Source organism: Mobula hypostoma, chromosome 15, assembly GCF_963921235.1.
Source record: "Mobula hypostoma chromosome 15, sMobHyp1.1, whole genome shotgun sequence".
NCBI classification, from domain to species: domain Eukaryota; kingdom Metazoa; phylum Chordata; class Chondrichthyes; order Myliobatiformes; family Myliobatidae; genus Mobula; species Mobula hypostoma.
In genome coordinates, this window is record NC_086111.1 from 1,500,847 (window position 1) to 1,523,363 (window position 22,517).

Genomic DNA, 22,517 nt, shown 5'->3' on the forward strand with positions numbered 1-22,517 from the left:
CCCTCCTGTAACATTGACTGTGTACTCTTTTCCATAGATGCTGTCTGGCCTGCTGAGTTCCTCCAGCGTTTTGTGTGTGTTCCCTAGATTTGCAGATTTTCTCATCTCTATGACCTACAGATTCACTCTCAAGGGCTCTTCATAACTCATCTTCTCATATTTTTTATTTGCACAGTTTGTCTTCCTTTGTCTTTTTGTTTTTTTTGTTTATGCATATTTTTTCGTAAATTCTGTTGTATTTTTTCCCTGTAAATACCTGCAAGAAAATTAATTACAAGGTAGGCTATGTTAACTCATGTACTTTGATAATAAACTTCGAACACAGATTGGATAGAGACAGCCAACTTTTTAATTAGTGTTTTTGTTGTTTTGGATTCTCCTTAAATTCATAGAGAATTTGAATAATAAGGGGAGGAAAAACTGTCATTTTCATTTTTGCTGCTGGAGTGAAGCTTTAGGACTACAAATTATAATTATTTTTTAAATACACAATGTGAAACCAGTTGGTATGTAATTGACTCTTATTGACAAAAGACAATAAAATTGTGCAAACTTCAAGCTTTAACAAGGCACAGATCAGTGAAATAACTGGCTTTCTTTTACTTGTCACTGGTAAAGAATGTTTCTTTGAATGCTGCATATGTTTGTCCTTTGCTTTTTACAGAAAGCTTGCACACGATAGGCAGAGCAGATATGTGAGTACCTATGTTCATGTGAATAAACTTCAGTTATTCTTTCATTAAAGACCGGGAGTTGTTCAATTACAACGAAACTAAATGATTTGAATAGACGGATTCAGAAAGCATACCTTTGAGCTTTTCTTCAAAATGAATACTTTGCAGTTGATGAAGCAAAGTTTAATTACCATGACAATCTTTCAGGAGTTTATTTTATTGACTAAGCTATTGTAATTGTCATAGAATATGACACGTTTACTCTTTGTAGATAGTACCATACTCCTTTTGAGATATGTGTAGTTCAAGATCAAATAGTAACTAAAGAGATTCCATCTTGCTGTGCATTTGTGATTGTTTATGGTCTCAAGTAGTTATATGAGTCTCAAGTAGTAATACTGAAGAGTAGTTTGGACCTTAACATAAGTTATGTATTATCTTGATATAGTGATTTTATCACACCTGGACATTAAAATTAAATGGTTAAAAATGCACCTTTCTTTGAAGCTTTTTGCATTGCCTCATCATGCATTAAAATATGCAACATGGTTTGATAAAATTACTTTATCAAAGGTAATTACATATATTATGTTAAAAGTCCAAACTATATTTGGACTTGTAGTTCCTCATTTATTTTTGATGCAGCAATGTGTATTTATGCATACACGAGGAAATGTATTTATGCATGTTGTTTATGTATCTAGTTATTTTTTCAATCCGATTTCCTGGTCAGTTCCAATTCTTGAAACTTTATAAAGTAAAATAGGCTTTACAATGATCTCTATAAATATTAATAAAACACTGGCATGAAACATAATGTAAATTGGAATTCTATATTCCACAACACATTGCTCAATAGCCTGACTCCGAAATCAAGGCCCAAGTCTTGAAATTCAGTTACTGAATCTAGAGGAGGTGCATTGCCCAGGAGAAGGTGTTGAGGAGATTTTCATCAGGGTGTTGCCCAGGAGGGAATATTTCTCGTGTGCAGAGAGACACGGTAGGCTGTGTTTAATGTTCTTGAAACAGAATGGCGAAGGGGATACAAGACCGAAGTTTACATAATACTGAGATTGGTAGGCTGTGGACAAGTCCGGTAAATGGCATTAATACAAGGGTGCTAGATGGCTGGCACGGTCAAGGTGGACCGCGAGGCCTGTATCTGAGCCACATCTTTCTATGACAAATGTTTGTTGTCACCTGTGTTAATGTTTTCTTTGTTGATTGGATTTCCAATATTAAAGACATGTAGTTGGTATTAGCATGTGAAATAAAGCAACATTGTTTTGTATTATGGTTTGTTTTATCAAATCTTTTCATATTGCAGCTGCACTGAGATTGAAAAAGAAAGAACGTGGAAAACTCAGAAATTAACTAATCCCCATCATAAGTTTACATTAATTGGATCTGCTTTCTTTAAAATAGATAAAAAGAAAGAAAGAACCTACAGTATCATACTATTTTATGTTCCTTAGGACATCCAAAAAGCATCACGGCTAACAAATCACCTTTGAGATGTAGTTACTGTGGTTATAGAGGCAAGCATGACAGCCAATCTGCACACAGCAAGTCTTGACGAAACAGCAACGAAGTGAAAGATACTCGTATTCTCACATGTGATTGAGTAGGCTTTAGAAACACTTGCATTTTTGTTAACCAGAGATATTCCCCTTCAAATAGTTTTTAATGTTGATAACTCTGTTTTTATATTTTGCTGGTTTGTGAAATTGTCAGTTTAAATGCAACCTTGCATTTGGATTTGGATTGTGTGCAGTTATTGTTGAGGATTGCAAAATACTGTTGCTCCTTGCAAGATTTTGAACACAAGTAATTCAATATATAAATATCGCATATATTCATAGCTGCTTGCTAGAGGGGATAATTTCCAAGTATGCAGTATATTAAGATTATTGAACATATAGAATGAAATAACATCTGGTTTGCAATAATGCACACTGACGAGCAATTTATTTGGGACATATTTCCATACATTAAAAGCAAACATTCAGATTGATTTGTGTATTTTACTATCTGGATGTTTGTCTTCTCCAGTAACTAATTACGGTGCCAATAAAAAGTATTCACTCTCTTGGAAGTGTTCATGTTTAATTGTTTTATAACAATGAATCTCAGTGGATTAAATTTTGCTTTTTTGACACTGATCAACAGAAATGTCTCTTTCATATCAAAATGAAAACAGATCTTTACAAATTGATCTAAACAATTACAAATATAAAACACAAAATAATTGGTTGCTTAAATATGACACACCAAATCATCACTGATGCAGTCAATTGGTTTCAGAAGTCACATAATTAGTTAAATGGAGATCACCTGTGTGCAGTCAAGGTGTTTCAATTGATTGTAGTAAAAATACACCCGTATCTGGAAGGTCCAACTGCTGGTTGATTTGGCTGGAGTGTGAGCTCGGTGTGTAGGGTAGCGGATGTAGATGGAAATTTGAAATGGCGAACGAGTCGGAAATTGGAGTTTGTGGTCGGACGGCTGAACTGTCGGCCTGGGTCACTGAACCAGATAGCGGAAGTGAGTTCGAGATGGAGGGTGGCGGGAAAGAGGAATGGAGTGGAGAGAGTAAGAAAAGAAAGCAGAGGTATGAGATGTCAAACTCTGAGGAGTTAGGGGACAAACAAGATAGGATAGCAAAACAACGGAAAGAAGATGAGATTAGAGCAATTATAAAACTGAGCGAAGACGGAGCGTCTTTTGGTGAATGGAACCAGATTCATTTGACGAAGATAATCAACAAACTTATAGGCGAAGTCAAAAGAGCAAAGATTTTACGAAATGGATCGCTATTAGTGATTTGTCAGGAAGTGCTCAGCAAGACAAAGGGATAAGATTAAATACAATAGACGGCAAAAAAGTACAATGCTCAATATCCAACAATAGTAAGTGGACTAGAGGAGTTATTTTGGGGATATCAACAAAAGTTACTATGGATGAGATTAAATAGAACATAAAAGGAGCAAAAATGATTGAGGCCAAACGTTTGTAAGTGATAGTTTATCGGTTATGATTAACTTTGATGAAGAGAGATTGCCGACTAAAGTTTATTTAGGGTATATGTGTTATGAGGTCAGAATATATGTATACCACCGCCTTTAAGATGCTTTAAATGTCAGAAATTCGGGCATATTGCAGTGGTCTGCAGAGGGAAACAAAGATGTGGGAGATGCGCTGGAGAACATGAATACGGGAAATATGAGGCGTGAGCTAGGCTGAAATGCTGTAATTGTGGTGAGGAACACAGTGCAGCTTACCGAGGGTGCATTAAAAGCAAGAAAGAAGCTGAGATACAATATGTAAAAGTAACTCAATGGATCAGTTACACAGAGGCAGTGAAAGTATTTGCTGAAAAGGAGAAGGCTATCAAGCAAACAAATACAGGGAATAATAAACCGGTGAACTGTGAGGGCTGTAATATGATAAATAAGGATACACTAATAATGAGTAAGAAGGATTTTGTACTGGTTACGGTAGATGCAATTAACTGTTCAGTGCAAACAGACAAAAGAACTGAAAAAATTAAAATTATAGTCAAGTCTGCAGAAAAGTATCTTGGTATTACAGGGCTTAGATGGGAAGTAGTCAAAGAAATGCTGAATGGAGGATCAAACAGTTCACAGGCAGGAGAGGCGGGAAATTAATGGCAGTGTGTATGTGTATATATACACACACACACATATATTACAATGGAATGCAAGGAGTCTTATCGCAAATGGTCAAGAATTTATGAAATATGTATCAGAACTTAAGGAAAAACCTCAGATTTTATGTATACAAGAAACATGGTTGAAACCCAGGGTAAATGTGCAGAACTCCATCAACAAATAGAAGTACTCAATAAGAACAACTGTCAGTTGGAAAGAGATTGGACAAAACAGTACTGCATTTAAAGGAGACGGTTTCTGAAAAAGATGCTTGTTGTCAAAAATTCAGTGACATGGAAAACAGATTTTAAAAATGGAGGAACTTATTCTGAAGTTAAAAAAGGAAAAAGGAGTTTGTTGCAAAGTGAATCATCTACATTCAGATTAAAAAATGAAAACATGGAAACAAATGAGGAAGAACTTCAAGATCTCAGTAAACAACTACAGGCTTTGATTCAAGAAAAGAACTTGGAAATAGCAGATAGACTTGAAAAACAGCAATTTTAGAAGTTAAGCATGCGATAATTAATATTCTTGAAGAAGATTTTAGTCTTACAAATGATGCAGATGAAATCAACGTAATTGAGGTAATGCAATTACTTAAAATCCATGTGACAAAAATTAGTGAAGAAAAGCAGTTTGTGGCACTGCTATCTAATGAGCACATACAGCATTCACAAGAGGAATTGCGATTACAGAGTGATGCAAATCACCGCCCGCCATTCCGAAAGGGACCCATTAATCCCTACTCTTTGTTTCCTGTCTGCCAACCAATTTACAATCCATGTCAGTACCCTACCCCCATAACCATGTGCTCTAATTTTGCCCACTAATCTCCTATGTGGGACCTTATCAAAGGCTTTCTGAAAGTCCAGGTACACTGGCTCTCCCTTGTCCATTTTCCTAGTTACACCCTAAAAAAAATCCAGAAGATTAGTCAAGCATGACTTCCCCTTCGTAAATCCATGCTGACTCGGACCAATCCTGTTACTGCTATCCAGATGTGTCGTAATTTCATTTTTTATAATTGACTCTAGCATCTTCCCCACCACTGATGTCAGGTTAACTGGTCTATAATTCCCTGTTTTCTCTCTCCCGCCCTTCTTAAAAAGTGGGGTAACATTAGCTACCCTCCAATCCACAGGAACTGATCCTGAATCTATAGAACATTGAAAAATGATCACCAATGCGTCCACAATTTCTAGAGCCACCTCCTTAAGTACCCTGGGGTGCAGACCATCAGGCCCTGGGGATTTATCAGCCTTCAGTTCCATCAGTCTATCCAACACCATCTTCTGCCTAATATGAATCTCCTTCAGTTCCTCCGTTACCCTAGGTCCTCCGGCCACTATTACATCTGGGAGATTGTTTGTGTCTTTCCCAGTGAAAACAGATCCAAAGTACCTGTTCAACTCGTCTGCCATTTTCTTGTTCCCCAGAAAAATTCACCCATTTCTGTCTTCAAGGGTCCAACTTTGGTCTTAACTAATTTTTTCCTCTTCACATAGCTAAAGAAGCTTTCTCTATCCTCCTTTATATTCTTGGCTAGCTTGCCTTTGTATCTCATCTTTTCTCCCTGTATAGCCTTTTTAGGGTAGCTATCCTCTGTTGCTCTTTAAAAGTCTCCTAATCCTCTGGCTTTCCGCTCATCTTTGCTATGTTATACTTCTTCTCTTTTATTTTTATACTGTGCTTGACTTCCCTTGTCATCCATGGTCGTCCCTTACTCCCCTTAGAATCTTTCTTCCTCTTTAGAATGAACTGATCCTGCACCTTCCCAGAAGTACCTGCCATTGTTGTTCCACTGTCATCCCTGCTAGGGGATCTTTCCAGTCAACTTTGGCCAGCCCCTCCCTCATGGCTCCATAGTCCCCTTTGTTCAACTGCAATACTGACACTTCCGATTTTCCCTTCTCCCTCTCAAATTGTATTTGAAAACATCATATTATGGTCACTACCTCCTAATGGCTCCTTTATCTCGAGTTCCCTTATCAAATCTGGTTCATTACACAACACTAAATCCAGAATTGCCTTCTCCCTGGTAGGTTCCAGTACAAGCTGCTCTAAGAATCCATCTCAGAGGCACTCCACAAACTCCCTTTCTTGGGGTCCAGTACCAACCTGATTTTCCCAATCTACTGCATGTTGAAATCCCCCATAACAACCTTTGCGACATGCCAATTTTAACTCTTGATTCAAATTACACCCTACATCCAGGCTACTGTTTGGGAGCCTGTAGATGACTCCCATTAGGGTCTTTTTGCCCTTACAATTTCTCAGTTCTATCCATACTGACTCTACATCTCCTGATTCTATGTCGCCCCTCGCAAGGGACTGAATATCATTCCTCACCAACAGAGCCACCCCACCCCCTCTGCTCACCTGTCTGTCCTTTCGATAGGACGTATACGCTTGAATATTCATTTCCTAGCCCTGGTCCTCTTGCTGCAGCCATGTCTCTGTTATTCCTACAACATCATACTTGCCAATTTCCAACTGAGCCTCAAGCTCATCCACTTTATTTCTTATACTCCGTGCATTCATATATAATACTTTTAATCCATTACAGTACTCCCCTCACCTTTCACATGGATTCCTATTGCACTTGGCCATACTCTCCGATCCCTTCCTGAGCTTTCTGCCCCGTTAATTCTGTTGTCTTTCTTAACTTTCCTTATTCTCTCTTTCCCTTTAACTCCATCCTTATATTTCCTCTCCTCCCCCCCCACTATTTAGTTTAAACACACCAGTGTAGCAGGGGCAAACCTGCCTGCCAGAATGCTGGTCCCCAGCCTGTTAAGGTGCAACCCGTCCCTTGTGTACAATTCATCCTTACCCCAAAACAGATCCCAGTGGTCCAAGAATCCAAATCCCTGCTTCCCGCACCAGCTCCTCAGCCACACATTCAGATCCCACACCTCCCTGTTCCTGCCCTCACCAGCACGGGGAACTGGAAGCAAACCGGAGATAACCACCCTAGAGGTCCTGTTTTTCAGCCTTCTTCCGAGTTCTCTGAAGTCATGTTGCAAAATGTCTCTCTTCTTCTTCCCCACGTCATTTGTGCCCACATGCACCACCACTTCTGGCTGTTCACCTTCACCCTTGAGGATTCCTTGCAATCGGTCCGTGACGTCCTGAATCCTGGCACCAGGGAGGCAACACACCATCCTTAAATCCCGCCTGTTGCCGCAGAAACCCCTTTCTGTACCTCTCACTATGGAGTCCCCTACTACCACGGCTCTGCCTGACGTCTGTCTCCTCGGCTTTGTTTCAGCGCCAATTGTTGACTCGCAGTCCTGACCGCCGCTCAGACTGGCAATGTCTTCTGTCCCGACAGTTTCCAAGAGGGTGAACCTGTTTTCAAGAGGTACATCGCCCCCCTCCGCCCCCGCTGTGGCTACGGTGCTGCACCCATTGAATGTACTGTTACAGACAGGAGCAAAGTGGGAATAGTCAGAAAGATGTGAAAGAGCATTCAAGGAAACAAACAGACTAGTAACATCTGATGAATTGCTCACCCATTATGACCCATCCCTGCCCATCAGACTGGCATGCAATGCATCCCCTTGTGGCATTGCCACTTTGTAACACCAATGAAAGATGAATCTGAACGTCCAATTGCATTTGCTTCAAGATCACTGACGAGCACAGATCACAACTACACACAGACTGACCGAAAGGCCCTTAGTCTAGTATGGGGATTAAAGAAATTCATCAGGGTAGTATATGGTAACATATATGTACTTTGATAATAAATTTATACTTTATACTTTATTGTCGCCAAACAATTGATACAAGAACGTACAATCATCACAGCGATATTTGATTCTGCGCTTCTCGCTCCCTGGATTACAAATCGATAGTAAATATTAAAAATTTAAATTATAAATCATAAATAGAAAATAGAAAAATGGAAAGTAAGGTAGTGCAAAAAAAATCCGAGATGCAGGTCTGGATATTTGGAGGGGTATGGCCCAAATCCAGGTCAGGATCTGTTCAGCAGTCTTATCACAGTTGGAAAGAAGCTGTTTCCAAATCTGGCTGTATGAGTCTTCAAGCTCCTGAGCCTTCTCCCGGAGGGAAGAGGGATGAAAAGTGTGTTGGCTGGGTGGGTCATGTCCTTGATTATCCTGGCAGCACTGCTCCGACAGCGTGCGGTGTAAAGTGAGTCCACGGACGGAAGATTGGTTTGTGTGATGTGCTGCACCGTGTTCACGATCTTCTGCAGCTTCTTCCGGTCTTGGACAGGACAACTTCCATACCAGGTTGTGATGCACCCTCGAAGAATGCTTTCTACGGTGCATCTATAAAAATTAGTGAGGGTTTTAGGGGAATAAATTTACTTTGAACTTTAATGAAAAATTGTCAAAAGCTGCATTAACGACAGAATGCTACAGATCCCAGCTGCACATTTCCCACTTATATTTTGCTGCTCCCACATTGACTTCAATAACTCTAGTGATCAGGCCTTTTCCAATAAGAATCATTATCTTGAAATACCAGTTGGCCCAGAGGAGAATAAAACCGGTTTCATGTACTAGAACTAATTCCAGTTTATTAAAGGATATTTGTTGTGCCTGTACAACTACATATCAAATAAATAAATAAAGGCATAAGTAAACTTGTATATCCACTTTTCAGAGAAAGCATCAAATCAATGTGCATGTCTAAGTTATCGGTCAATAATTAGTGCTGAGGGGAGTCATTGGACTATAAGAAATAGATTTAGATTAATGTAACACAAAACTGCATATGTAACAAAACATTCAATTTCCCTTTAACAAGCCATGTTCAAATAAACATGCTTTCACAGTGACAGTCCATAACTAACCTCACTATAGTAAATATCCGGTCTTTTGGGTGGCACTCTGTTGCTTTCAGGATAGTGCTTTTGGACCTGTGGAGAGGCATCAGCTTTAGCAGGTGTCTTGTCAAAGACGACCATCTCTGCAGGAGTCACATTCCTGCTAGTGACAGGATCATTGAGCGGTCATTCCGGTGGCTATAATGCATCCATCTTTTTGGATGCTGTCGACTCAGGTGTGTTGTTCGGCTGAGCATCCAGTATTTGGTCCACATGACGTCTCCATGTCTGATCTCCAATATCCACGGGGTACATCAGTGGTGCTGTTCTTGTAGCTCTCCTGCTGGGTACCCACTTGTCTGCTCAGTAATCATGCACTTGGTCCTTCTGTCCAACCTTGAACACCTGGCTGATTTACTTGGCAATTGGTTGAACGGTTCATTCTGCATTTCCCTTTGTAGATCTGGTTTCAGGAGATCTATGTGCAATCTCAGATTCCTGCTCATGAACAGCATTGCAGGTGTTTGATTTGTCATTGCATGAATAGAGTTCCAAGACACAAAAAGGGAATTGTCCACCTTATGTTGTAGAGAAATATCCCCCAATCTATTCTTTTAATAGACTTCTTGAAGGTTGGATAAACCTTTCGGCTAACCCATTCATTGCTGGATGATGATGAGCTGACATGAAATGTTTGATGCCATTTTTCTTCATGAGTAGTCTGAACTCTTCTGAATTGTGAGTCCATTGTCACTCACAATTTATTCTGGTCAGCCATTTCTGGAGAAGATAGCCCTCAGCACGGAAACAGTCTTTTCTAATGTGGTTGACTTCATTGGTCGGACTTCAAGCCACTTCGAAGGAGCATCCACAGCAATCAGAAACACGGGAGTTCATGAATGGCCCAGCAAAGTCAATATGCACTCTTTGCCATGGTGAAGATGGCCACTTCCATGGGTGTAACAGTGGCTTTGGGGGTGCATTTTGATCTTTGTGCCATCCTGAACAGCTTTTGGTCAAGTCTTCAATCTGTCTATCTATTCCCGGCCACCACATGTAGCTCCGGGAGAGACTCTTCACCTTGACTGTACCCAGGTGTCCTTCGTGCAGATTCTCTAACACTCTGGTATGCAGTTTAGAGAGAACCACAACATGACATTCACACATCAGGGTTCTTTGACGTACAGACAGTTGGTCTCGTCTCACTGAGAACTCTGGAAACACGAGATTGACATGAGCTCACCATCCTTGCATGGTGATGTCATAGACTTTTGCCAATGTCAGGTCATTCCTTGTTTCTCTTTGTATTTCAGAATTTATTACTGACAGCTGGTCCACCAATGCATGTGGAGCACATCTGCTTGGTCACAGAATGAAGACTGTTCTTCTTCAGTTGTCCATAGTGGAAGGTGTGACAAGCCATCAGCATTGCTGTGTTGTTTGGTACCCTTGAACTCTATGTGGGCTCCTAGGAAAAGGGCCAGGTGTTGCCACCGGATAGCAGACAACACGAGGATTCTCTTTCTACGATTGATGAATGGACACAAGGTGCTGGTGGCCTGTCACTAGGATAAACTTTTGTCTGTGGAGGCAGTGGTGGAATTTCTTTAATCCCCATACTAGACCAAGGGCCTCTCGGTCAATCTGTGTGTAGTTGTGATCTGTGCTCGTCAGTGATCTTGAAGCAAATGCAACTGGACGTTCAGATTCATTTTTCATTGTGTGTTACAAAATGGCTCCAATGCCACAAGGGGATGCATTGCATGCCAGTCTGATGGGCAGGGACGGGTCATAATGGGTGAGAAATTCATCAGATGTTACTAGTCTGTTTGTTTCCTTGAATGCTCTTTCATATCTTTCCGACCATTCCCACTTTGCTCCTGTCTGTAACAGTACATTCAATGGGTGCAGCACTGTATGGGAGAAACCACTGGTAGTAGTTTCCTGGGCCAAGTATGACCTGAGTTGAAATATATCTTCTGGTTTGGTTGCCTGCAGTATTGCTTCAATCTTCTCTTGTGATGAACATAAGCCATGCTTGTCAATGACATGTCCACAATATGAGATTTCATTCTTGAAAAACTCACATTTCTCTCTCTTTGCGTGCAAACTATACTCACTGTGGTGTAAGCACCACACCAAGGTTCTGGAGGTGCTCTTCATCATTCTTGCCAGTCACTTCCTGCTTGACTCCTCAATCTCCATTTGAAGAAATGCTTGTGACAAGTCAATCATTGAAAACCTCTCCCTGCCTGCTAAAGATGCAAAAATGTTTTCTATTTGCGGCTGGGGATACTGCACAGGACGCAGCACAGGGTTGATGCTCACCTTGAAGCCCCCGCATATGCGAACAGCTCCAGCCTTCCCTTTCCTGATCACCGGGACAACGGGCGTGGCCCAATCGCTCCACTCAACCTTGGAGAGAAACTCAGATGCCTCCAAGCTCTGAATTTCAGCATCCACTTTAGGATGTTGTGCGTAAGGCACTGGGTGCACTTTATAGAATCTTGGTGTTGCTGTTTCATCCAGTTCAATCTGGCCTTCATGCCTTTGAATTTACCGATAGCCTTCTCAGACATTTTCCAATTAGCATTAAGCAGCTGCGACAGTCTCTGGTTAGTGCTACCACTCGGGCTGCAGTTGCCTGTTGATGACACATTGAGAGCTTCGTTTGTGTGTCAGTCTAGCAGGATTTTTCTCAACCACTCATATCTGAAAAGCGTTGACCCTTCAATTCTCATCACATAAACCTCTAAGTGCTGTGTTTGGCCGCTGTATGTCACACTCGCTTTCAGTTCGCCTTTGGGAGACACTTTTGGCCTATGTAAGTCATTCGTGTGACAAAGGTCTTTTCTAATGGTAGGTTAGAAAACAGTCCGTTGTGGTTACCCTTTGAAATTGCAGACAAAGCTAACCCTGTATCTAGCTCCATTTTCAGTTTTATACCAGACACATCAGTTGTGATCCATGTGATTTTGTGATCTGCTTCAGAAATGCTTTGCAGTTCTAGGCATGACTGCTCACCTTTGTCAGACTCAGTGTTGTCTGATTCAGTTTCACATTTAGTCACTTTATGCACTTGTTTCGTTTTGTGTTTGAAACTTTTCCATCTGTGTGGTTTTTATCTTTGGTTGTGCTTTTTGTTTGACTTGCACAGTCTCTCAATGTGGCCTTGTTGGTGACACTTACTGCAAACTTTTTCTTTGAACCAACAGTCAATGGCTTCATGGGTGGATTTGCCATATTTTTGGATTTTTGCACCATTCAGGGACATTTTGTGCATTTCACATTCTAAACTCTTTTTCTATAGTTCTGCTGCATCCTTTGCTTCAGTCTCTAATGATATTGCAATGCTTGATGCCCGTTCTGAGGTTAGACCTTTTTCTGACAGTAGCCTCTTTTGAATGCTTTGACTATGGATGCCACATACAAGCCTGTCCCTTAATACATCAGAACGCCCATCTCTAAAGTTACAGTATTGGGAGAGTTTGCAAAGTTCAACAGTGCAGTCAGAAATGTCTTCATCCTTTGACTGGTTCCTTTTGTGAAATCTAAATCTCTCAGCAATTACTAGCGATTTTGGGCTCAAGTGATTTTGTAAAATTGCAACAATTTTGTTGAACATCTTGCTTGCTGGTCTTTGAGGAGTTACTAAGTTGCATAAGAGACAGTACATTCTAGCACCCATTAAGCTAAGAAGTGTGGAGACTTTCTTTGCCTCATCCACATTGTTTGCATTACAATATGGTTCAACCCTTTCGATATACGATTCCCAGCCTTCATTAGCATTCTCAAATTCATCAACTCCCAACTAAGGCTATCGTGATATTAATTTTACTTTAGCTTTGCGAGTTGTGCATTTCTCACTGTGTACTGTTACTTACACACCTTTTTCTAGCATCCACGACCACCTCTTCTGTATTGGTTCACTCTTCCTTCTCGCTGTCTCTCTCCCTTCCTCTGAATTCTGTCTGTGCAGTTGGCGATAAACCCTGACATTCAGGTTCGTACTCATCGGCAATTTGTTGTGTCTGTACAGCTACATATCAAATAAATAAAGACAAACACGAGCAATTCTGCAGATGCTGGAAATTCAAGCAACACACATCAAAGTTGCTGGTGAATGCAGCAGGCCAGGCAGCATCTATAGGAAGTGGTACAGTCGACGTTTTGGGCCGAGACCCTTCGTCAGGACTAACTGTAAGAAGTTAACTTGTATATTCCTTTTGCAGAGAGAGCAATAAATCACTGTGCATGTGTAAGTTGTCAGTCAATAATCAGTGCTAAGGGGAGTCATTGCGCTAATAGAAATAGATCCATACATTATAGTATTTATAATTTTTATTTATTTACTGATACAGCGCAGAGTAGGCTCTTCTGTTCTACAAGCCATGCTGCCCAGCAACCACAGATTTAACCCTCGTCTAGTCACAGGACAATTTACCATAACCAAACAACCTGCTAAGCAAAGCACCCAGAGGAAACCCATGCACCAACAGAAGAGTGTAGTTTTTTTTTAAACAGAGGATACTCTGAGCTGTAATTGTGTTACGCCAACTGTTACCTTAGCGTGGTGCCCCAATATTTATTGACTTAACATTCTTAACTTTCTAAGCATATTCCAGAACTATCATAAGAACATAAGAAATAGGAGCAGGAGTCGGCCATCTGGCCCATCGAGCCTGTTCCACTGTTCAATAAGGTCACAGCTGATCTAGCCTCAGACTCATCTCCACCGATCTGCCATTTCCTATTAATTCTCCTACTGTGCAAAAATCTATCCAACCTTGTCTTAAATATATTTACTGAGCTAACCTCCACTGCTTCATTGGGCAGAGAATTCCACAGATTCACCACCCTCTGGGAAAGGCAGTTCCTCCTCATCTCCGTCCTAAATCTACTCCCCCGAATCTTGAGGCTATGTCCTCTAGTTCCAGTCTCAGTGGAAACAACTTTTCTGCCTCTATCTTATCTATTGCTTTCATAATTTTAAATGTTTTTATAAGATCTCCTCTCATTAGTCTGATTTCCCATGAGTACAGTCTCAGGTTACTCAATTTCTCATCAGTCTAACCCCATCACCTCTGGTGAACCTCCTCTGTACCGCCTCCAAAGCCAGTATATTTTTCTTCAAGTATGGAGACCAGAACTGCACACAGTACTCCAGGTGCGGCCTCACCAGTACTCTGTACAGTTGGAGCATAACCTCCCTGCTGTTAAATTCAATCCCTCTAGCAATGAAGGCCAACATCCCACTTGCCTTCTTGATAGCCTGCTGTACCTGCAAACCAACCTTTTGTGATTCATGCACAAGAACTCCCAAGTCCCTCTGCACAGCAGCATGCTGCAATCTTTTACCATTTAAATCATAATCTGTTCTTTCATTTTTCCTTCCAAGGTGGATGACCTCGCATTTACCAACATTGTACTCCACCTGCCAGACCCTTACACACTGACTTACCCTTTCAAAATCCCTCTGCAGACTCTCAATATCTTCTGCACAATTTGCTTTTCGGAGAAATATCGTGAAACGCCGTAATGACTCACAGAAGATAATAGGGCAAATGATCAAAAGTTTGATTGGAGCCGTGGATTTTGAGGCGGGGGAGAGAGCGAAAGCTGGAAGGCAGGAGCATCAAGAAGCATTGATTAACTCTTCGCAGAATACAGGTACTGTGTGAGAGCCAGTATCTCCAGGCTGCAGCAGTTTACTATAGAGAAATATGAACACAGTTGTGTAGAATTGAGGCGTCACCGAACTGCTTCAGTTCAATAAGAAAACCGATTTCACGACAGTGCCTGGTGAATCAAATTAACTTAAAATACTGGAAATCTAAAATTAAAACAGAAAGCGGGGTCACTTTTTCCGCTGTACTGCCTGACCTAACTGAATAATTATAACATTTACTGCCTGTAAGCTAAAATATTATTTTTAACTTGCAGAATTGATTGAAAACACTGCTTTTCGAAAGTGTACAATGTCGCAATACGCGCCCAACGCAATGCTTTCGGTATTCAAAACGTATTTCCGAGACCCCGCTTGAACCTTGAAGGATACCGTAGGCGTCGAGCGCACCAATCGGAAAGCTTGATGGAGGGAAGTGCGAGGCGGGTGTTGGGGGAAAGCGGAGAGGTGATTGGCGGAGCGGAGCGGCCATGCGGGTGACGTGGTTGGCGGTAACCGGTGTTGGGGGAAAGCGGAGAGGTGATTGGCGGAGCGGAGCGGCCATGCGGGTGACGTGGTTGGCGGTAACCGGTGGTGGGGAGTTGAGCCGCTCAGCTTGTGAGTGTGGGAGTGGGAGACTTTCTCGGAGCCGTGGGACAGATGACCGAGGTAGCTGCCCCGAGCCACTGAAATAGAGACTGAAAGGTAACGAAATCAGGCAGGCAGTTTCCCAGCTTTATATCAACAGGGGACGCCCCTGGGAAAGCAGTGTGCTCACATCCCCATGGACGGGCCGCCCGCAGCCATCCAGTACACTAGCTCCCTTCTGCTGGCAGCCTGCTCCGGGACATCGCCATCCCCAAGCATCAGCACTCCATGTAAGATGCTAGTAGTTTGACATCGCATTTGCTGATCAAGTTGTTCTTCTTCGGGAATCTTTAATTGCCGGCCGTAGTTATAGGGGAAAAAAAACGTGAGATGTGATCGTCAAACGTCTGAATGTCAAGGATAGGCGTCTTAATGTTCTCCTATTGTAGCCTGTGTCTTACTGCATGTGGCAAGAGCTCTTCTAAGGGAGGAGGCAAAGCAGTTGAAGTGCTTGTAGTCAGAGCAAAACACTTCTGATGATATTTTCACTGTCATTATTAAATAAATTGTTGAAGGATGCCTAGTCTTAGGGGATTATCCTGCAGCAGGCACCTGGGTTTGAGTTGACTGGATTTCAAAAGCCACTGTCGTCTTTATTGCTTTATTTATTTATCGAGAGACAGTGTAGAATAGGCCCTTCTGGTCCCTCACACCTAACAACCCCCGATTTAACCCTAACCTAATCATGAGAGAATTTTACAATGAGCAATTAACCTGTATGCCTTTAGACTATGGGAGGAAACAGAGCACCCAGAGGAAACCCACGCAGTCGTGGGGAGAACATACAAGCTCCTTTCAGACAGTCACATGAACCTTATTACTCAATTGTATTTCAATCTATGCAGATATTTTTTTCCTGGTTTCCATTAACTTAAGTTTTGAAATGCATGTTGTTGCCAGATTCCCTTGGGAGTTGTCACTCTCACCATACTTCACTCAGTACATTAAAATCCTAAGGAAGGAGGTAATTCAAAGACTGATATTGGAACGAAAAAGAAGAAAATGTTAGAACTCTCAGCTAGTCAACATCTATAAAGAGACAAAGTTAGCTTCTCAGAGCAATAACCTTTAATCAGAGTTAGTTTCAGTCCAGTGTAGATGTAAAATGTAAGACGCATTAGTTTAAGCCGAGGAAATTGAAAGTGCAAGCAGTTCAGGTTCAACAGGTTCAGCGCCTTCCTATTTACGTACCTTCCTCCAGCTTTTTGAGATCCCTGTGCATCTTCCATTATAAAAGTAACATATCCCCTGAAATTGAATAATTTCATGGCAGTTAGCTGTGCCTTCAGATACAAAAGGCTTTTTTAGCCTTCAAGATGCCATGAAAATCTGCCTTTGACTCAGCTTTTTATGTTCTTCCATCTCCGTAAATGGCTCACTGCCAAATATTATTTGAGATACTTTGTGAAGCAGCTTACAACATGAATGGACCCACATGCAATGCAAGTTGTTTGTACGATTGGATGCTTGGAAGACAGAAAAGGACAAATGCTTACGTATTTGCTGTAGATTATAGAGAGAGGTTCAGATTAAGCTTTGACCAATTTTTAAAATAGTCCTCCTTTAATTGTCTGTGTAATGAACTATTGTTGATTCTTCTGGAGCAATATTTTGTCAGGAATATGCTCACTTGTGAATTATGGCTTTTCTTGGTATTATGTTGAGTGGGCTGAGGATATCTGCTATTGATTAAAAAGAAGACATAGCTGAAGAATTTGAGAGCACTATTTATGTTTCATTTGTCGGATGTTCTGTCTTGCAGGATGTTGGAACGATGTCAACAAATTCTCTTTTCATAAATTCAGGAAAGAAACGAAACTCTTCTATTATTTATAGTGTGGAAAATTTGCCTTCGGAAGTTCCAGTTTCAGCCTTCTCAGGGTTGTCAAACCAAGGGAAAAAGAATACAAATTATGAGAGTGAAGGATTTCCACCAAACAAACGTCACAAGGGAGAACAAGCAAAAGATGCAAGAGCCAGTGAAGATCCTTTTGGAGATAATGATGATTTCACTGCTGATGACTTGGAGGAATTGGATACTCTCGCCTCACAGGTTTTAATTCAGGATATGAAGCCTGCATCCAGTGCTATGATAGCAACAGCAACTGATAAGCAAAGCAGGGAAATGTCAGTACTAAAAAATGATGCGAATGCAAAAGTTGCCACAATTTCCTCAAGAGCATTAAACTGTGGAAACACGGCAAAGGAATTTCATGGTAATGTATTTTATTTAATCCTGGTATTTGTGATCTTGAACTTAAAGCTGATGAATTCTTAAATTTGCATTTCCTCTAATGCTGTCTTTTGACTGTTACGATTTCTCATATATTTATCACAACAGATACAAAGGCTATTTAGCCCACTGGGTCTCAGAGCAACCCCATCATCACCCATTCACCCTCTTATTTCACATGTCTGTCAACTCCACCCTGATTGTACACATTGAGAGTAATTTGCACGCCTAATTAAGTCCACAAAACCATGAGGCATAGGAGCAGAACTTAAGCCATTCAGCCTATTGAATCTGCTCCACAATTTGATCATGGCCGATTTATTTCTGCTTTAAACCTCATTCTCCTACCTTCTGCCTGTATTCTTTGCTCTTACAAATCAATGACCTATCAACTTCTGCATTAAATATGCTCAGTGACCTGGCATTTTTAGCTGTCTGTGGTAATCAATTCCACAGATTCTCCACCCTCTGACTAAAGAAATTCCTTTTCATCCCTGTACTGGTATCATGAGGCTGTTCTCTGTTGTCCTAGTGTCTCCCACAACGGGAATTCTCTTCCACTCTCTCCTGGCTTTTCAGTATTTGCTAGGTGTCAGTGAGATCCCCCACCCCCATTCCTCTACCTCCAGCAAATACAGACCCAGAACCATCAAACTCTCCTCATACCTTAACCCTTTCACTCCTGCTACCATTCTCTTAAATGTCCGGACCATCCCAAATACCAGTGCAAGATGCACAAAATGCTGAAGGAACTGAGCAGGCCAAGTTAGGGAGTTAATGAAACGCAGAGAGCAGCAAAAGGTGTGTCTGAAACAGTGACTGTTTACTCTTTTCCACAGATGCTGTTGGCCTGCTGACTTCCTCCAGAATTTTGAGTATGTTGCTTTGGATTGTCAGCATCTGTAAATTTTCTCTTTGTCAAATACCAGTGCTTCCTTTCTTTGATAGGGGCCCGACGTTGCTCACAATTCTCCAAATGTGGTCTGACCAAAACCTCATAAAGCCTGGGCTTTACATCCTTGTTTTTATATTCTAATCCTCTCAAAAGGAATGCTAACTTTGCATTTGCCCTCCTTGCTTGCAGGTGAGTTGATAGTTAACCTTCGGGGAATCCTGCACTAAGACTCCCTTTACACCTCCGATTTCAGAATTTGCTCCCCATTTAGAAAATATGTGCCTGGCCATACATTTCCCTACACTGTATTCCTTCTGCATGCCTTTTGGATGTAGAAATAAACCAGGAAACTCACTTCGTTAAAGGAAACATGCAAACTCCACATCAGCAGCGCAGGAGTTGGGGATCAAACCTGGATTGATGGAACTGTGATGCAATAGCTTTATAGTTGTGCTGTGTTCTGCCTGACGCAGGGATTTGCTCTCGCAGTCCCAAGGCAGACATGACAGGAATCAATGGTAGTGTTGAGGCTCCGCCATTCTGCTCGTATTATTTGGGCACCACTAACAAGAAAGCACTATTTTTATCACGGTACATCAGTAATTGTAGTAGTACAATGAGTGGAATTGATTTTGTAACCATCCGAGATCTTAAATACTCTCGTGTGTTCTTTCTCCTTCCGTAACTTCAAACTGCTGAGGCCAACTTTTGTGGCATCAGTACCCCAACTAAATGTATAATTTTAATTAGGTTCTGGTAGTAGATCAGGATCTTCCTGAGGTTCACGATCGTGAAATTAATTCAGTCGAGTACGTGAGGTAACGTGTAATAAGCTATGAGTGAAGTTTGCGACAGGAGTTGAAAGTGAACAACAATGAGTAAGATTGTACAACGGAAATAACAACTAGGTGTATAATGAGATTGTGCTGACGGTGATTGAGCAAGATAGCTGAAAACTGAACAATTCCCGATAAATTGAAGTTGAATAGGCAAGTACAGCAAGTATAGCCATTTTCTATAAATGGTAGTGTTGGAGAACTGTAGGTGGTTGTCATTTAGAGAGCTTTTTCACAGTGATCAATATTCCATTTTTATTAAAACATTTTTATTCAGAGTTTTAATATTTTTGAAGTGGACCGTCCATAATGTATCTATTTATAATTGGGGCTACTTTTCTGGGATGAATTTACAATCTGCAGGTTGTACATGTCACTCTGGATTAATATTTCATAATTCTGTCTCCATTGTTCGCATGTATGAGAAAGATACCTCACACAGTTAACTTTTCTGATACAAAAAAAATTACAGCCTTTAATTATAAGGTAGATTGTGAAATTGTAAATTAGGTTAGGGAGTTAAAGAAAAGCAGTGAGCAGCAGAAGATGTGTTTGATGGATTTTTTTAGTTCATTTTCAGAGAATATGGGGGGAAAGAATTGGAGAGAAAGAGATACACAGTTAAATAGAGAGATGGGGATGTGTCAAATGAGATCATTTTTAGGGACAAATGGGGAATGAAAATGATTTCCAAGAAGGGAGATACTGAAATAAAATGCATGCAATTAAGAAGAAAGAATATATAGTTGAGAAAAAAATAGGAAAAAACATTTAAGTGATGAGATAGTGTAAAAGAATAATTGAAAAATGAAATACAGAAATGGGACAAAAATCTGAGGCAGTTATGGTCTAGAGAAGGATGAATAAAGATTTTCTTTTACATTCTATAAAGATGTTATGGGAGAAAGATAAATATATTAGATAAAGATATTATAAATGTGCACCTGGTGTATGTACAGGTTGAGTGTGAATATCTTTGCAAATCCCAGTTTATTTATCAAATTACTTTATTCCTTTTTTTGTAGAGAATGGTCTAATTCAGTGTAAAAATGCTAATTCATTTGGCTTTGAAGTTCTTCAAGAACAACACAGCAAACTGAGGAAGCAGGTGATGTGCTTTGAGCTTTTCTAGATTTTAGTGAATTAAGTTGGCAAATAGTGTGAAGACAAATACTACAGTTAGCATCTGGTCTTTGCATGCCATTTGCTTGTTGGCCACCTATCTTAATAGATCTCTTATCAAAAACCAGGTGCTAAGGATTGAATGGTTCCTGTTTATGTTCGTTTTGTTAAAGGGCTGACAGTTCGTTCAATCTTGACTTTCATTTGTGTTGACTATGGCAGAGCTAACCTGCCAGAAGGTCAAATATATTTTGTGGTTTGTGTAGCATTTCTATGTACTTGTTTCAAATTCAGACTATAAGTTTGCATAGTCATTTATGATCTCAAGATTTTGTCAAAGCAACTGACGTCATCTGCAGAAAGACAGACCAGATGTTCTTCAGTTTTAAAAATCAGTGAAACTTTGTAGACTTTCATAGATTTGTTATCTGTGAATTGTGAGTCTACTCAGCAGCCTGAGGCTTTTATAGTACTTTCATTGTATTCAACTACATTTTTGTTATCCTGCAAACTGGGGACAATTTTATAACATCTTTAGTTCTTCATAATCCCTTTATTAACAAGGCTTAACTTCCCAATCCTCTATATGCAATTTTTAATTTTGGTTGAGGACAAAAATATCAGAAACGTATCATTATAATTATAACAAAAAAAGCTGTTGTCAGTTTGCCTTGGATTTCAAAAATGGACCTTGAGGTTTTCATCAATATTAAGAACAACAAAAGGAAAGTCTTACAGCTCAAATTTTCATTCATTTTGTGAGAAATGTTGCAAAATATACTTAATTATATTGGAGATCCTGTTTCTGTATTCAGCTGTGCTAAGAGTTTTCTGTATTAAGTAATTGTAGGCTTGTCCATAGGACTTGAATCTTGCTTCTTCCTGAACTTCAGTGTAATCACAGAGTCTAGCAGTTAATTATTGAAGGTGAACAACAAACCAAATTTTGGAAATGCATGTTTTCCAATTGCACCAGACTTGTGATATACTCTCAATGTTAGGATGCTTTGTTTTGATTATATTTTTACGCAGTGAATTCTACTCTGCCTTTCCCAGAGACAATTAGAGTTTTGTTTTACGAGGTGTTGAATTCTACCCAAACTGATATCATTGTCAAGTTTTTATGGTGATTCTTAGGTCTGCTAGTTCTTGTGGACTTCTTTATCATTCATAGTTAAATTGTGGCATTGTATATTAATCTGAGAAATTTTATACTGACATCAGTATCATCTGTTTTTGTTCATTCTTTATGCATTTAATATTAACTCTAACATTCTTCAACTGCAAAAGTCTTGTAAGCTGACATATAATTAAGTTGGAGTTAATACTTCATTTAGTCTTTCAGCTTTTACATTTGGATTTGCATCAAGTTTAAGTTCTTTTTCTGTCCTAATGTTTGCATGCTTAATGAATGTTTAACGATTTTTGTTGCTGCAAATTAAACATGTTTTATTCATGCAGTTTAATGAAACACGTGAAGAACTGCAGATTAAAAATGGTGAAATCAGAATTCTGCGAGATTGTTTACGGCGTGTAGAATCTGAGCTTGATCAACAGAAAACGCAGTATTTACTCAGTGAGAAGGAGAAAAGTGTAGCACAAAGCCAAAGAGAAAAGGACTTGTCCAAAAAGGTATGCTGTTAGACATTATTTTAAAAATGAGCCCTTTAGTGAAAGGTTTTATTGGGAAAAGTTATAATTTACTATTACAACAGGATAATTATCCTCTGTTTAAGATTAAGCAAGATTGGGAAAGAGAGCTTAAAATGACCTTGATAACAGGTTGCGAATTCTGAAGATGGTTAACTCTTCTTCAACTTGTGCCAGTCATTCTTTAATTCAATTTAAAATTGTACATCGTTATTATTTGACAAAGGAGAGACTGTCTAAAATATTTCCTAATGTTAATAGTCAGTGTGACAGATGTAAAACTGACACAGCTATATTGACACATATGTTTTGGTCGTGT

The 22,517-nt window shown here is 40.1% G+C and overlaps 1 protein-coding gene and 1 long non-coding RNA gene across 8 annotated transcripts in view; one reads left to right on the forward strand and one right to left on the reverse strand.

Annotated features, from left to right (window-relative positions):
* Positions 1 to 3,208: 3,208 nt before the first annotated feature.
* Positions 3,209 to 14,748, reverse strand: LOC134356631 (uncharacterized). Its single transcript, XR_010020401.1, has 3 exons — positions 14,611 to 14,748; positions 13,038 to 13,188; positions 3,209 to 8,649 (listed from the first exon to the last, which is right to left on the reverse strand). It is a non-coding gene; the product is annotated as an uncharacterized LOC134356631 (long non-coding RNA).
* Positions 14,712 to 22,517, forward strand: part of atrip (ATR interacting protein) — a 49,619-nt gene continuing 41,813 nt past the window's right edge. For 5 of the 7 annotated variants that reach the window (XM_063067585.1, XM_063067584.1, XM_063067579.1 and 2 more), the window contains exons 1-4: positions 15,363 to 15,519; positions 17,225 to 17,678; positions 20,452 to 20,534; positions 22,010 to 22,180. In XM_063067585.1, coding sequence (XP_062923655.1) covers positions 17,237 to 17,678; positions 20,452 to 20,534; positions 22,010 to 22,180 — 696 coding nt within the window. In that variant the 5' untranslated portion in view covers positions 15,363 to 15,519; positions 17,225 to 17,236. Of the gene's footprint in view, positions 14,820 to 15,362; positions 15,693 to 17,224; positions 17,679 to 20,451; positions 20,535 to 22,009; positions 22,181 to 22,517 lie in introns of those variants that run through there. The other 2 variants (XM_063067581.1, XM_063067580.1) reach the window with 2 other exon arrangements.